Here is a 15,633-nt window from a genome sequence, read left to right on the forward strand (position 1 = left end):
CTCCTATTACGGTTATCATCATCCTTACTGAATATTCCTACTACAAGACAGGCAGACACCTGACATGCGGTGAAGGTTCTACTTTACCCGCCACCAATCTCCATAAGCACTCTCATCTCAGGGTGCCTCGGTGAGGACAGAGGAGGAATACTTGGGCTCAAAAGAAGTCTTTGGACCACTTTCAGATCAGTCTGGTGGAAACGGTAGTGTGAGCGCTATGATACTTGAAACTGAGTTTGAAAATCTCTTTCACGTTCCCAAATCAAAGCCACTTTGAGGTTTAAGAATGATAACCACAGGCGAATGCCTTACTCTTTCCACGAGCCAGGCCTTTCCTTTGCATGATGCAGACCGGCGACTGTGACCTGGTCCTGAGGCCCCGCCTTTCATTCGGTTTAGGTGGCCCCGCGCAGTTCACGCAGTTTTCTCCGTTCTTAGGCAACCAGCTCGTGGGAGATTCACTCCAGAAAAGCCTGGGCCAGATCATTATTTTGCCATTCAACAAACTTTTTCAACTGTTGTTCAGGAACTAGATTCCAGATAGATCTTGTTGTGTTCGGCCTTCCTAGAAATTCCTTTTCCAGAGGAAGAAGATCCGGGTTGGGAAGACTGCGTGACTATGGCCCCGGCCTCATTAAAAGACTCCTCCCCCAAAAAGTTTAGGGCTGATACTAAACGAAGCAATGGAGCCATGCCCACACATATACGCCCCCTTCACCCGAATTGTGGGGCCTGGACTGCGAAGGCCTTTGCTGCGAGAGCGGGCACTGGCGAACTTCAGTGCACACCGCGGCCAAGAGCCGATGCGGGGCAGGGGGTGGCTGAGCCGCCTGATCCTTGCAGAAGAACCTGCAGGGGCCCTCGGAGGGTCTCCTCTGCGTCCAAGGGAGCGCCCCTCCTTTTCAGCACTCGGGTGAACTGAGGGCGACGTGCCAGCCCCGCACTCAACTTTCCCCTTCCCTGCAGGCACAGAGTTGGCCGGCGGGGGCAGAGGAGGCGCTGGGTCTCCACTGCGCCTGTTTAAACCTGGCCCGGGGCTGCGTTTCCTCCCCCTATCCCCGACGATCCTTTCTTAGTCTTTGCTTTTCAACCCAATCGTTAATCACTCGGAGCGCGCGGGCGGGGAGCGGCGAGGAGGGCGAGCTTGGGGTTCGCCGCCGACGCCCGCCGCCGCGCGCGCGCTCAGGAAGCGGTGTGGCTGTCACCCCCTCCCGGGCTTCCTCCCCCCTCCTTCCTGCTTTGCTCCCCCTCCTTCCTCCCCTCCTCCCCGCTCCGCCGCCCGCGCCCAGTGTATCTACTCCCTCCCCACGTCACTCGCCAGCGCGCCATGCAAATCACCGCCGCCGCCGGCTCCCATTGGCCACGGCGCGCTCATTTAATGGCAGCCCGGGCCCGGCGTATGGCTGCTGGGCCCCGCGCGCCGCCGGCCCCGCGTGCGCCTCCGCTCCGAGCGCACGGCCCCGGGCAGGCAGCCGGCAGCCCATCCCGGGCTCGGCGGCCCCGGCTCTCCGGCCCTCTCCACGAGCCCGCGCTCCTCCTGCTGTCCCCGGGCCCCTCCCTGGCTGCACCGTAATCGCCCCCTCCGGGCCCCCCTGGGCCTCCTCCCCCCCCCCCACCGGAGCCTGGCTCCCCCCGGGCACCTGGGACCAGCACATGCCCAGCGCACGCGGCGCGCCACCCTGCTAGAAGTTGCAGCCCCCGAGTTGGAGGCCGCTGAGGACCGAGCGCAGGAGGAAGGAGACAGCGCACGGCGGCGGCCCGCGAGGAGGAGACAGCACACCCCGGGCCGGGCCCAGCGCACTGCTCCCGGCCCCAAAAGCGGAGCCGCAACTTGGCCACGACTGCACCTGTTTGCACCGCTCCGCCAAGGGCGCCCGGGCTGCGGTGGCGGCGAAGACGGCGACCCGGACCGTCAGCCTCTTTGGCAAGTGATTTGTGCATCAGGAGAAACTTTCCACCTGCGAGCCGAACCGGCGCCGAGTGCGTGTGTTTCTGCCTCTTTTTGTTGTCGTTGCCTCCACCCCTCCCCATTCTTCTCTCCGCTAGGACACCCCCGCCCCCGTCTCGCTCCGTCTGAACTCCTCTCCGTCTCCCCCCAACCCCGACCGTCTATGCTCCAGGCCCTCTCCTCGCGGTGCCGGTGAACCCACCAGCCGCCCCGATGTACAGCATGATGATGGAGACCGACCTGCACTCGCCCGGCGGCGCCCAGGCCCCCACGAACCTCTCGGGCCCCGCCGGGGCGGGCGGCGGCGGCGGCGGGGGCGGAGGCGGGGGCGGCGGCGGCGGGGGCGCCAAGGCCAACCAGGATCGGGTCAAGCGGCCCATGAATGCCTTCATGGTGTGGTCCCGCGGGCAGCGGCGCAAGATGGCCCAGGAGAACCCCAAGATGCACAACTCGGAGATCAGCAAACGCCTGGGGGCCGAGTGGAAGGTCATGTCCGAGGCCGAGAAGCGGCCGTTCATCGACGAGGCCAAGCGGCTGCGCGCGCTGCACATGAAGGAGCACCCGGATTACAAGTACCGGCCGCGCCGCAAGACCAAGACGCTTCTCAAGAAGGACAAGTACTCGTTGGCCGGCGGGCTCCTGGCGGCCGGCGCAGGCGGCGGCGGCGCGGCCGTGGCCATGGGCGTGGGCGTGGGCGCGGCGACCGTGGGCCAGCGCCTGGAGAGCCCGGGCGGCGCGGCGGGCGGCGGCTACGCGCACGTCAACGGCTGGGCCAACGGCGCCTACCCCGGCTCGGTGGCGGCGGCGGCGGCGGCCGCGGCCATGATGCAGGAGGCGCAGCTGGCCTACGGGCAGCACCCGGGCGCGGGCGGCGCGCACCCGCACGCGCACCCCGCGCACCCGCATCCGCACCACCCGCACGCGCACCCGCACAACCCGCAGCCCATGCACCGCTACGACATGGGCGCGCTGCAGTACAGCCCCATTTCCAACTCGCAGGGCTACATGAGCGCGTCGCCCTCGGGCTACGGCGGCCTCCCCTACGGCGCCGCGGCCGCCGCCGCCGCCGCTGCGGGCGGGGCGCACCAGAACTCGGCCGTGGCGGCGGCGGCGGCGGCGGCGGCCGCGTCGTCGGGCGCCCTGGGCGCGCTGGGCTCTCTGGTCAAATCGGAGCCTAGCGGCAGCCCGCCCGCCCCAGCGCACTCGCGGGCGCCGTGCCCCGGGGACCTGCGCGAGATGATCAGCATGTACTTGCCCGCCGGCGAGGGGGGCGACCCGGCAGCGGCAGCGGCGGCCGCAGCGCAGAGCCGGCTGCACTCGCTGCCGCAGCACTACCAGGGCGCGGGCGCGGGCGTGAATGGTACGGTGCCCCTGACGCATATCTAGCGCCTTCGCGACGCCGGGGACTCTGGGGCGGCGACCCACGAGCTTGCGGCCTGCGGCCGGCTCCCGCCCCGCCCCGGCGCGGCCTGGCTTTTGTACAGACGTTTCCATGTTCTTGTCAAAAGGAAAACACTGGAGACGAACGCCGGGTGACGCGTGTCCCCCACTCACATTCCCAGGAGCCCCTGGCGACCGCCGGGCGCTGACACCAGACTTGCGTTTTAGACTGAACTTCAGTGTTTTCTTGAGACTTTTTGTACAGTATTTATCACCTACGGAGGAGGCGGAAAGCGTTTTCTTTGCTCGAGGGGACAAAAAAGTCAAAACGAGGCGAGAGGCGAAGCCCACTTTTGTATACCGGCCGGCGCGCTCACTTTCCCCTGCGTTGCTTCCGGACGGCGCCGACCGCCCGAGCCCAAGTGACGCGGAGCTCGTCGCGTTTGTTATAAATGTAGTAAGGCAGGTCCAAGCACTTACAAGTTTTTTGTAGTTGTTACCGCTCTTTTGGGTTGGTTTGTTAATTTATACAAAGAGATTACCACCACCACCCCCTCCTTCAGACGGCGGAGTTATATTCTGGGTTTTGTAAAACTTTCTGTATCTGAGCGTTTCCATTTTTTTTTTGATTTTGTATTATTTCTTGTAAATGCATTGTGAAAATTTTATTTTCGGCGTTGTAATGCGGGGAGGAGAATTCAGATTATGTACATAGTTTCCTAAAAAGCCTTTCTTCTTAAAACGAAAAAAGACCCCCCACTCAAAATGTTTTGAGTAAACAAATTTAAGAGACAGAGCCCATTTTCCCCATAAATTTGAAACATGCTATTTTTATGTGCATGTTTTATGAGTTCAAAATGCAATGAGGAAATCTGAAAGGGAAATTATCTGTATGAACTAAAAGTAAGGGAGCCCCGGGGAATGGGAGGACAGGATTTTCAAGGAACCTTTTTCAATGGAAGAGAAGGAAGTTAAAACCTATAGGTTATTTTGTAGAGCTGAAGTGTTAATACGGGCCGAGAAATAAAAGTATCTTTTGCTCCGGCTGTTTCACTGCGGGCGGCTGAGGCTGCTGAGCTACCTTGCTGCAAGCGGGACGCCTTCCACCTGGCTGGGCGTCTGCGCCACTTTGGTCCAGAGGAGGGAGGAGGAAGAGAAGACCCCAGTGGCGGGACCCGGGACCAGGCCATGGATGAGGGACAAAGACCAGGGCAGGTCACGGGTTTCCCAATTCCCCAGCAATAAAGATTTCGAGCAGAATTTATCTAAATGTGTTTCAAGGAAACACAATCGCTGAACCAAAACGTACTGCAGCCGAGCCCCCTCCGTCCATCCTCTGCCCCTCCCTCTGGTTTCTTTCTCTTGGGAAAACGGGCAAAATAATTGTGCTGGATTCTCACACACAGAGAGAAATATCGACCATCACCCTCCCCTGCGTGAACTGGGATGCAAATTGCTAGCCGATGTGAACGCAAAATGCCTTGTTCATTATTCCTGACGAGATCTTGAGGTTGTTTGATGCTTTAAATTTTTTAATTATATTATTTTCTAGGTGTTTATTGGTACATTGCAGTTTTTTTTCTGAAATTTAAAGTTTTCTGTAAAACTTTGTCTTCAAGTAATCTGACAGCATTAAATATTGCATTTAAAAATTATACTGTAGCAAATACATTTAAAAATTAATCACAACATTAAGATGAAATTATATTTTTAGAAAAAAAAAAAAACTTTAAGCCCAGATGGAAATACGTTGATTTCAGCAGCCTTAGGCTTCCCCCTCATTTTCTCAACACCTTTCCTTGTCCTGGAGTGAGTATGGACTGTCCGTTCAAAAGTGAGCCTATACTATAAGTTTAATGAGAACCGAATTCAGCCTGCATTCGAAAATAGCTTTAAGTATAATGCTAATCTGACTATTGACATGTGTAATTTTGGGGAGTCATTTTGATAATTTTGCTTAAACCACTCATTCGTTAAAGTGATTACAAAAAAAGTTCAAGAATGATGTCCACTGCTTTCTAACAAGATAATAAAACCCCCCTCTTTCCTTTTTCTTTATTTTTATTTCTTTTAACTATTTGATCCTTTATGAAGCAGTTGTTTCTGGAAGTGTCTGGGTGCCTATGGATGGCTGAGCACCACTACGACTTAGTCTGGGATAAGGGCCTCCCCAAGCCCCTCCGGGAGATGATTTGGGAAATTCTAATCATCTTGTTCTGTTAACTCACTGGGACCTTGAGGGTTTTCTCTGAAATATACAGACTTAAAGGACTCTCTCTGAGGTTCTTTTGACTGACGTCCACTCTCAGTCTGGCCCCTGTGCTCCCCTGTGTATACCCTGGAGTTTCTGTGTCCAATTATTGGCATGTAAGTCTTGGCTCAAGATTAGGATGTGAGCCCCACTCTTCAGGCACAGACTATGAAAAGTTGAGTTAGTGCGCCCGGGACGCCAGGCAAGCCGCCTGTTGTCTCCCTGGAGGATGCTCTTACCGTTTGGCATTTTATTGCAGGTGCTTCGTACACAGTCAGATGAAATAGCCAATGCCAGGTGCTCCAACCACCTTATTTCCTTGTTTTGTTGATTAGAACAACGCGGAAAAAAGCAAATATAAATTTTTTAATGACTCCATTTAAAAATATCACAGGGTGGGGGACAAAGAAATTAGCTGAGATTCATTTCAGGATTGAGATTCTATCCCCCCTTCCCCGCCCCCAGCAGTGTCTCTCCAATTCAAATCAGTGGAGAAAAGATTACAGTAGGCCCTGAGCCGACTGTGAATTCGGTGCTTGGCCAAGGTAACACTCATCGTATTAACGGAGTGAAATACTATATGATGATAGTTATTATATTATACGACGACTTCATTCACTTCCCAAATCACAGGGTGGTGCTTCTGTCGCTTAGTCCAATTATGTTTGCAACCCGTGTAGGGAACGCGAACAGGAGTCTTTGAGGCCTGGTGCAAAGTTTGCATCAGTTTGTGCGGGGGCGACGGTGTGACTTCGTAAATCTGCCATTGCGCTCGGGTCCTGCCCTTCAAACTGAGGGTAGGAGAGTTTACTTGAGGGTTTTTTGTTTTGTTTTGTTTTGTTTGGGCCTTGTTTTTCAACTCACCCGCCCCTTTGTTGTTGAGATTTTGACGTCCCCTTCCCCGGAGAAACCCATCCGTACTAGATGGATTAGTTTTAAAGAAGGCTCGGGCACAGCGTGATCTGCAGATGCGCGTCGGGAGCGTGACTGATAGGTCTATTAAAATCACGCGTGTGGGAGAACGGCACTCAGGCTCCCGCGTTTCATTCCCTCGGCAAAGACTGGGCACTGCAGATTTCTGTCTCCGGAAAATTCCAGTTAATTCAAGAAATCCATCCCGGGACGTGTGCCCCCGAAGGCGCACTCCAGGCCGGCCGGGGCTCCAGCGCCCCCTCGACCCCGTCTGCCTCCGGCCGACTCCCGCCCCCGCCCCATCCACACTCGGCCTGAGCCCAGGGGCAGCGGCTCCGGGGGCTTGGCGGCAGAATTTAACCCCAGGGCTGAGTTCTTCCTTGGAAACGTCAAGTGAAAAGCAGACTTGGCCTTGGCGCGGCTCTTTCCAGCGTGACTATCTGGCGAGATTGAAAGGCCAGGCCAGATGGGGAGGAGTGAGCGGGGTGCGGGCCCCGTGGCAGGGACTGGGGGACCGGGTGCCCCCCGAATCCTGCGGGGTGGGGCAGCGTCAGGACCGAGCGATGGCCGGCGGGGGGGCTTGCTTGGAGGCCCAGGCCGGGAGGTGGGGACGCAGGGATCCCCTCACCCAGTCCTCTGCTCCCGCCCCAGCCGGGCTTTGGGACCACCTCCCCTGGCCTGAGGGCGAGCTCTCCTCTCGCTTCCTCCCCGCCTCCCCAGTTCTTCCCTCCCTCTCTCTCTCCTCCCTCCCCGGCCCTTCCTCTCCAGCTGCGCGCCCGCCAGGACCACGCTCCTCCCGCCCCCGGGAGCCGATCTGCGTCGGCTGCTGGTCCCGACGTGTCCCCTCCGAGCGGGGGTGGCCGGGCCTACTCGGGACCTCAGGCCTCCCGGGCGTACCCCCCTGCCTGCGCCTCTCCAAGTCGCCCTTTCTCCGGCTCTACCCGCGGCTGAGCCCCGCACACCGCGCCGCTGTCCTTCGGGTCCGGGCACACTGCGTTCCCTCCCCGCCCCCGCCATCCACTCCCACCGCCTCTCCAGTCCCTGCGCCGACTCCACCGCCCTTTGACTCCCGCACCGAGCTGCGTCTCCGCCGCCGGCCTCTCTCAGCGCGGCCCGGCCTCCTCTTTGTCTTTGAAGCTCCCCCGCCGAGGCTCGCGCGCGGCTCCCCTCTCCGTCCCTCTCCGGCCCCTGGGCGCCCAGTCGGAGGCTCGGGGCGGGATGGGGCAGGAGTCTGGGGGCGGCCTGCGCTCCCCCTACTAATCCCCTCATTGCCTCGGCCGCGTCCCCGCAGGCTCCGGGCGGGAGGGCGCAGGGGTCCCCGGGCGCCCTGGGAGCCCATCTCCCTCCGGCCCGCGCCGGTGTCAGCCGCCGGCGGGGGGCGGGTGGAGATTAAGATGAGTGATGCGAGGGATGGGGCCGAGGGTTTTGTGTAGAAGGAGAGCAGGATTAGTGGAGAGAAAGTGCTGACCCGGGGTCGGCCGCAAGTCAAACCCTTTTACACTCAGCCGGCGGAACGAGCACGTCTCGGGCCGGACGGCAACAAGTGGGCGCGGAGGGAGGGGGAGGAGAGGCCGGGTACCGGCCGAGTCCGGGGTGAGAGCGGGGAGGGGGAGGGGACGCGGCCACAGCGCCCCAGGCCCGCAGCGTCCTCGGGGACGGACGCCGAGGGGGGCGCGCACCAGCTAGCCGGGCGCGGACTGGGGCCTGCAGGGCGTGACTGGCTGCCCCCAGGACTCCATCTCCTTCAGAAACACCTGCCTTTTCCATTTCCCGGGGTCGCTTCGGCTGCTCCTCTGGAGGGAAGACTGGGGAGAAAGCTGCCTGCGCTCTCTGCCCCAGAGGCTCTGATTTAGAAACTGTTTCTTAATTTCCATAAGAAACAAAAAATCACAGGAAGGCCTGGCTCCTCTCCCGGACCTGCGTCCCCAGGCTCTCCAGGAATCTTCGCCTTATCCGAGCTTCTTCGCAGCCCTGGATCTATTTCTGGGGGGCGTGTGTGACGCAGAATCGGGGTATAAAATATCAATGCTGTTTGTCACTACACCGCCTTCTCCACCCGGCGGTGCGCGTGGTGTTTTTCATCGCAGAGGGAAAGCCGCGGCTCCCCGGGAAAGGAGTGAAAACCGAGAGTGGGTGAAGAGGAGAGGGAGGTCAGGGGGCAAGGGAAGAAAGCAGATGAATGAATCTTCCTTAGCAGCCAAGCTGGAAATTTGTGCTGAAAGTACAACAGCAAGAGTTTTCACATGAAAAACACATGAAGAACCCAAGCAAGTGATAGATCCAAAGACAGAAAATGATCCTCTATTTTGATAGTAAAAATAAAAAGAACAGAATTGACGTATTTTCGTCTAAATTACTTTTTATCCGCCGATATGAAACACCAACACTCAAACAAAAACAAAGAACAACGCAGTTTTTAAAAACAGCACAAAACAAGCAGCTCTGAGTGAATGACCTGTCCACAGCTTACCCTGGGTGACATGGGGGCACTGTGGTGGAAAATGGGTTCTGAGTTCAAAATCAAGCCACAGAATGCTGCCTGGCAAGTTGCTAAGCGTGACTTGTGGGGAAATCGTGTCTGCGGCAGAAACGCTGGACCTTGTGAGTAATTCCCAATGCCCCGTAGGCAGCTGGTGAGGCTGTAATTGCCCTCGGCCACTTCAGAGCAACCATGTGGGTGCATTAAAGACGTTGTTTGTGGAGAGCAGCAGGTCATCACATGCAAAGCCTTGAAATAGTCAGCCAGTCAAATCAGTGGAAAAAATCCGCTTTTGTTAGATTTTGCAGTTTCAGGAATTAGGCATTCACTGCAGAGCTGCAGTTTTGAGAAATTGCAATGTCAGGCATGTTCCCAATGGGGAAATATTGTGAGTGTGGAGGAACGTGAGATGGGGTTTGACAATGGGGAAACTGACAAGAGTCATCACCCAGACATTGTTTTCTCTCTGAGCACCCCGGAAATGCTAACGAGAGATGATATTTAGTGGCAGCAGTAGCACTCTGTGCTAGTCCTATGCACTGGTAAGACACAGAAACGAGAGTCTTAGGCGGCTAAGGAACTGACCTGGGATTTCACAGGATGGGTCCCTGGAATTTGCAGGGCAGAGGTGCCTTCTAGCTACCTAAAACCTATAAACGGTAGACTTGTGGTGTCAAGATCAACCTGAAAAAATTCAAAGCAGAGGCCAAGTTATCATTTTCGTTCTAAGTAGCAGAATAGAAGGAAAGCCAGGTGAGCAATATTTTAACCTCAGAAAGGATTTAGCAACCTCATGCTTTAGGTAATTCAAACTCTAGTGGGACATTTCAGTAAGTGGAAAAGCCTGAACTTCAGTGGTGAGAGTGTCCAGGTAGAGGGAGAAGTAGAAGCCAGCTGTTTATGTTAGAATTGAACTGAAGAATGAAGTTTATCCTTGTAAAAACTGGCCGTTTTCACCGTGTCATTATGCAGGTCATAGATTAGCTCTGTGACCTTGGGCAAATGTCCTTACCTCTGAGTCCATTTCCTCAGATGTAAAACAGAAATTACAAAACCAGCCTCACAAGGACACATCATCTAAGGTGTATGCAGTGCCCAGCAAAAAGGAAGCACTCAATCCAGAATCATCTGGAGTGCAAGCCCGTGTGAACTCAGGGCACATCCAATGGACAATTGGGACATTAAGTGCCAGATCTGGTCTCGGCAGGAAACAATGGAAATGATACAAACTACAGTCTTCCCACGTATTCATATTAATAGTGATTTCTCTTTAAAGTTGCTTGACAGTTATGACATTCGTTCTTTCATCTGTTCAACAAGCGTTTATTACAAGTTTGTTATGTGTTCAAGTTGAGTATTAACACATGCTATGTGTCCAGCCTGTGTCTGGGTGCTAAGGATGCAAAGATCACCCCGACAGGGCTCGTCATCTGGTGGGTGAGAACGATGAGCGCACAGGCAAGTATGATGTCGAGGGTTATGGGTGTGTGACACAGGCCTACACCAGATGCTCAGGTAGGGTGCTCTTGCCCAGTGTGTGAGAACCAGGGAAGGTTATGCAGAGGAGGCAAACCCACAGTGGAGCCTGTGACTTCCTGGTGCTCCAATAAATATTCCCTCAGGTGGCCTTCCCATGAGACGTGCATGTTGGATGTACTTTATCGATAGATTTGAACAGCGTATATGTGATAGCTGCTTTGTTTTTTAATGAACGATTGCTTCGGATTGGTCTTGGTGGTCAAAGATTGAAACTTGGAGGTTTACAAGGGCAATGGTCTTTCAACATCAAGGTGCATGGGATCACTGGGAGAGCTGGCTCCAAATTCAGATTCTCAGACCCAGTGCTGCTGGTAGGCTGCTTCTGGGGCTCCAGTGGGCCTTAAGGATCTGCCCTTTCTTAGGCACACCTGGGGGAGATTTTGAGGCCAGTCCCGGATGACACTTGGGAAACCTGTGTTAGGAGATGGGCCTTTTTTTTTTTTTATGGTAAGTAGCTACTAAAGCTGGATCATTTAAATTTGAGTAGCTATTTATTATTTATAAAGTGCTCTTACTTAATTGTTCCATTGAGATGATTTTTGAAAAAATTAAATTAGTGGAAGAAGAAAAAAAATTTTGAGCTGAATTATCAGAATCTTCCTAATATAAAAGACTGATGTACTGATTTTATTTCCATTTTCCTATGCGTTGTGTTTAAGCTGCCTGTCAATATAGCCTGACTCTCCTGAAGTGCAGTCAGTGTGGAACACAGGAAGCATACACCACACATGATCTTTGATTTAAAGAAAGGTTGATTAAAAGGAATAAACAAAGTCATATACTGTGTCTTATCAATTTCTAATTGTAACAAACTAATTTGTATGTAAGTAGACTGGCTCCGTGCAATCCTTATGAATACAATATGGTCCAAAACACTCATGTTATTGAGCGTTATTTTAAGGACCTTTGAAACATCAGAGAAGGGCCATGTAATAGTGCCACAACAGAGTTGAATTGCTTCTGTCCAGTAGATCATAACTATAATAATAGTGATGATATGGTATGTGGCTACTGAATGTAGCTACTGAATTTCTCGATAGTATCATCTGTAAAATGGGAAGATCTTGTTAGAAAGGCTTGATAGAATAAGTACTTTAAACTTCTTTGAGAGGAAGGGGTTATGCAAATAGAAGGGGCAAAACAGAATAAATTATAGTGTGTCAACAGTACTTTATCTATAAAGCATTACCATACTGCTGCTCATAATGAAGAGAACATTCATTATATTTATAGATACAGATACAGATTAGGGGATGGTTGTGGAAGAACTCATTCTCTGTTTGAATAGCATGTAAAAAAATAAATTTTAAATAAGAGAATTTTTGAAAATTTTTAAAATTTAAAATGTTTATTTAGAAAAGTTATATATTTTGCTTTTCAAACTGAGAATAATGCTTTAAATATGTTCTTAATATTAAAATACTATGAAATCTGGATAACAAACTAAGTTATTTACTTACTTGGGAATTATATACAATTATTGAAATATTTTAACCAACACTTTATTATTTGAAAATGAATATATCACCTGTAGCATTTGCAGAAAAATAAAATTATATTTAAAATCACAGCTCAAATTAAATCATGCAATTGCATTAAGATATAATAAAAGCAAAATAGATCATTTTAAATCAATCTATAAACTGAAAGCTCAGTACCAATTTGAATAACATGTTTTTACTTAATTTGAGCCAATTCTGATGATATTAAATTAGGTTTGAGAAAAATAGAACATGTGCAATAACATTTTAAAGTAATTTCATCACTTGTGAATTTTTTTCAAAACTTAACCAAAGAAGGGCCAAGGTCCCAAGTTTGCCCCTGCAGCCCCCGCGAAAGGGAGTCCTCAGCTGGGTGAGTGAAGCCTGACCTCCCTGGAATGTGTCCTGAGGAAGCGGGGATCCTGGGAAGAGGGCCCGTGGAGGCAGGTCCACCCGTCATCACCTGGCCTCCCCGAGCACAGCAATTGTGTCTGGCTAGACGTTTAAAGTTTTTATTTCCAGAATTGGCACAGTCCTGGGCACATAGCAGAGGGGCAATAAATATTTACTGAGTTGAATTCAGTACAGCAGGGCAGACGCAAGGATCAGCACAGGGAAAGGCCGGCCCGTGTCGGCCCAGGGAGTCCCTCTGTCCCTGTGGACACGGGGCCACCCGTCCTCATGGTGGGGCCGTGCACCCCAAAGGCTCTGTCACAGAACACCAGGAACGTCAGTCATTGCCCAGCTGAGCTGCTGCTGTGGTTATTAAGAAGACAGAAAGCACAGTCCAGCGCCCAGAGATGAGGTGCTGGAAAAGGCGGGGAGATGAGCAGCCTGCTTCTGCTGCATGGCGGGGCGTGGGCCCCTCCGCAGGTGCAGGAGAGCTGGGGAGGGTGCAGGAGCTTCTGGGGGAGGAAGCCACGCGGGTGTCTGTGTGAGGTCAACACTGGACCTGGGACCGCGGGCCAGGGAACCCGCTTTCCAGCCCTGAATTCCCCGGGACCTGCTGCGTAATTCCGCACGTAGTTTGGTGCAAGGAATGCTTGTAGGTTGTGCTGTTGTGTTGTACTGTGCTGTGCTGTTTTGTTATATTGTATTGTTACACTATGTTGTGTTGTACTGTGCTGTGTTGTATTGTGTTATGCTGTTTGGTTCCGTTGCATTGTTTTGTGTTGTGCTGTATTGTGCTGTGTGCTATGTGTTGTGTTGTACTGTGTGTTGTGCTGTGCTGTGTGTTGCGTTGTGCTGTGTGTTATATTGTGCTGTGCTGTGTGTTGTGTTATATTGTGCTGTGCTGTGTTGTGATGTGTGCTATGTGTTCTGTTGTACTATGTGTTGTTTATTGTGCTGTGCTGTGAGTTGTGCTGTGTGCTGTGTTGTGCTGTACTGTGCTGTGTGCTGTGTTGTGCTGTACTGTGTTGTGTTGTGCTGTGTGTTATATTGTGCTTGCTGTGTGTTGTGTTATATTGTGCTGTGCTGTGTTGTGTTGTACTATGTGTTGTGTTGTGCTGTGTGTTGTGCTGTACTGTGCTGTGCTGGTGGTGTGCTGTGTGTTGTACTGTGTGTTGTGTTGTACTATGTGTTGTGTGCTGTGTGCTATGTGTTGTGTTGTACTGTGTGTTATATTGTGCTGTGCTGTGTGTTGTGTTATATTGTGCTGTGCTGTATTATGCTGTGTGTTATGTTGTACTGTGTGTTGTGTTATGCTGTGCTGTGTGTTGTGTTATATTATGCTGTGCTGTATTGTGCCGTGTGCTGTGTGTTGTGTTGTACTGTGTGTTGTGGTGTTGTGTTGTGCTGTGTGTTGTACTGTACTGCGTGTTGTGTTATGCTGTGTTGTGTGTTGTGTTATATTGTGCTGTGCTGTATTGTGCTGTGCACTGTGTGTTGTGTTGTACTGTATGTTGTGGTGTTGTTTTGTGTCGTGCTGTGCTGTATTGTGCTGTGTGCTGTGTGTTGTGTTGTGCTGTGTGTTGTGTTTTACTGTGTGTTGTCATGGTGTTTTGTGTCATGCTGTGCTGTGTGTTGTGTTGTACTGTGTGTTGTGTTATGCTGTGTTGTGTGTTGTGTTATATTGTGCTGTGCTGTATTGTGCTGTGTGCTGTGTGTTGTGTTGTACTGTGTGTTGTGGTGGTGTTTTGTGTCATGCTGTGCTGTGCTGTGCTGTGTTGGGTCCTATTATATTAAGATAAGGTGCACCGGGCTGGTTCAGGCACATGGAAAGAGCAGGCCAGGCAGGGAAGCCCCACGCCCTGCCCCAGACTGAAACCAGAACTGTGAGGGACCCTGCTGGGTCACACTTCGGCTTTGTCCTGGAGCCATCGGATCTTGATGTGGAGATAGGCCCACAGCTGGCCCCGCCCACTGTGCCTCCGGGGCTGGGTTACGGTTGCACTTTTTGCCAACCCTTGCTGCAGCGTGGATTTGACTGTGTTACTTGCTTGGCTCTTTGAAATATACAAAACTAGGAATTTATTTTTGATCATCAGAATGATTGATGTCAGCACAGTGCAAAAGAAGCAAAAATAGATAATTTTATATCAATTATGTCACCCTTCCCCAGTGACAGGGTGGTGCCTTGGGACCCACCCCAACCTGATCCCCGATGCCTGTGGTTTCTCAAACTGTGAGCCAAGGCACCCCAGAGCTCCACAGGCTCAGGACAGCTTTAAATTCTGAGGGAAACGGCAATGCTGGCCACTTCCCAGGCCCGGTGAGCTGGCCGGAGGCAGCTTTAGACTCCTAGGGTGAACTTGCAGCTACACCCGTCTGGATGACATCACATCTTTGTGAAAGTGGGTTCTTGGCAGTTGCTGTGTCAAAAGCAATTCCTGTGGGAAAAGTGGCGCAGACCAGGAAATGCAGGGTTGGGCGGAAGCAGAGGCAAGGCTGGAGAAGCTGTGCAGCTCAAGACAGGCACGTGCAGACCACCGGTACGCAAGGCTGGTGTGCAAGAAGTGAGGTGAAAATATTATTTTTTATTTCAATCTGTATGTGTCACTTTAAAAAATGGCTGCTACGTTATTAGAACAGAAATATATATGAAGTTGTTTGAACTTAACTATTTAACAAACAGAATAGTTAGGCATTTCAGCTTGGGGCACTGCAAAAAATCCCTGGGGGTGCTAAGGGTGTTAAGAAAACTTATACTATTCAAATTGATACTGAACTTGTAGCCTACAGATTGATATAAAATTATCTATTTTTGCCTACATTGTGTGTTTATGCAGTTATACTATTTAATTGAAGCTGTGGTTTTAAATACAATTTTAGCTTTTGGCAAGTAGTTGCTACAGGTGATGTGTTCATTTTTGAATAATAAAGCATTGGCTCAATTATTTTAAGAATTTTATGTAATTTTCCTTAGTGTGGATAATTTGCTTTGTTATCAGTATTTCATAGTCAGTATTTTAGAATTGAGACTACATTTCTAGTAGTATTCTCAGTTTAAAGGCTGAAATAATTTTTTTTTTTTAATGAGCGAGAAGGCTTTTACGTTAACATCTTACTCAGATTAACATAACCAAATTTAAATCTATGCAAGTCAGACAGAATTAGAGATGGCAGAATGCTAGCATGTGTGCGCTCACGTGCTGAGCAACTTCTAAAGCGTGTCCATCAGCTTGTCGCCTATTTCGGTCAC

General features: G+C 51.8%; 2 protein-coding genes across 7 annotated transcripts in view; both read left to right on the forward strand.

The window, feature by feature from the left end:
• LOC102133047 (uncharacterized) overlaps positions 1–15,633 on the forward strand; it is a 697,922-nt gene that overhangs the window by 657,991 nt on the left and 24,298 nt on the right. The gene's annotated exons all lie outside the window — the stretch shown is intronic.
• Positions 1,402–4,881, forward strand: SOX1 (SRY-box transcription factor 1). Its single transcript, XM_045377499.3, has one exon. The coding sequence runs from the start codon at positions 2,162–2,164 to the stop codon at positions 3,332–3,334; it is 1,173 nt and encodes a 390-aa protein (XP_045233434.1). The 5' UTR covers positions 1,402–2,161; the 3' UTR covers positions 3,335–4,881.

The sequence above is a fragment of the Macaca fascicularis genome, chromosome 17 (genome assembly GCF_037993035.2).
Source record: "Macaca fascicularis isolate 582-1 chromosome 17, T2T-MFA8v1.1".
Classification (NCBI taxonomy): domain Eukaryota; kingdom Metazoa; phylum Chordata; class Mammalia; order Primates; family Cercopithecidae; genus Macaca; species Macaca fascicularis.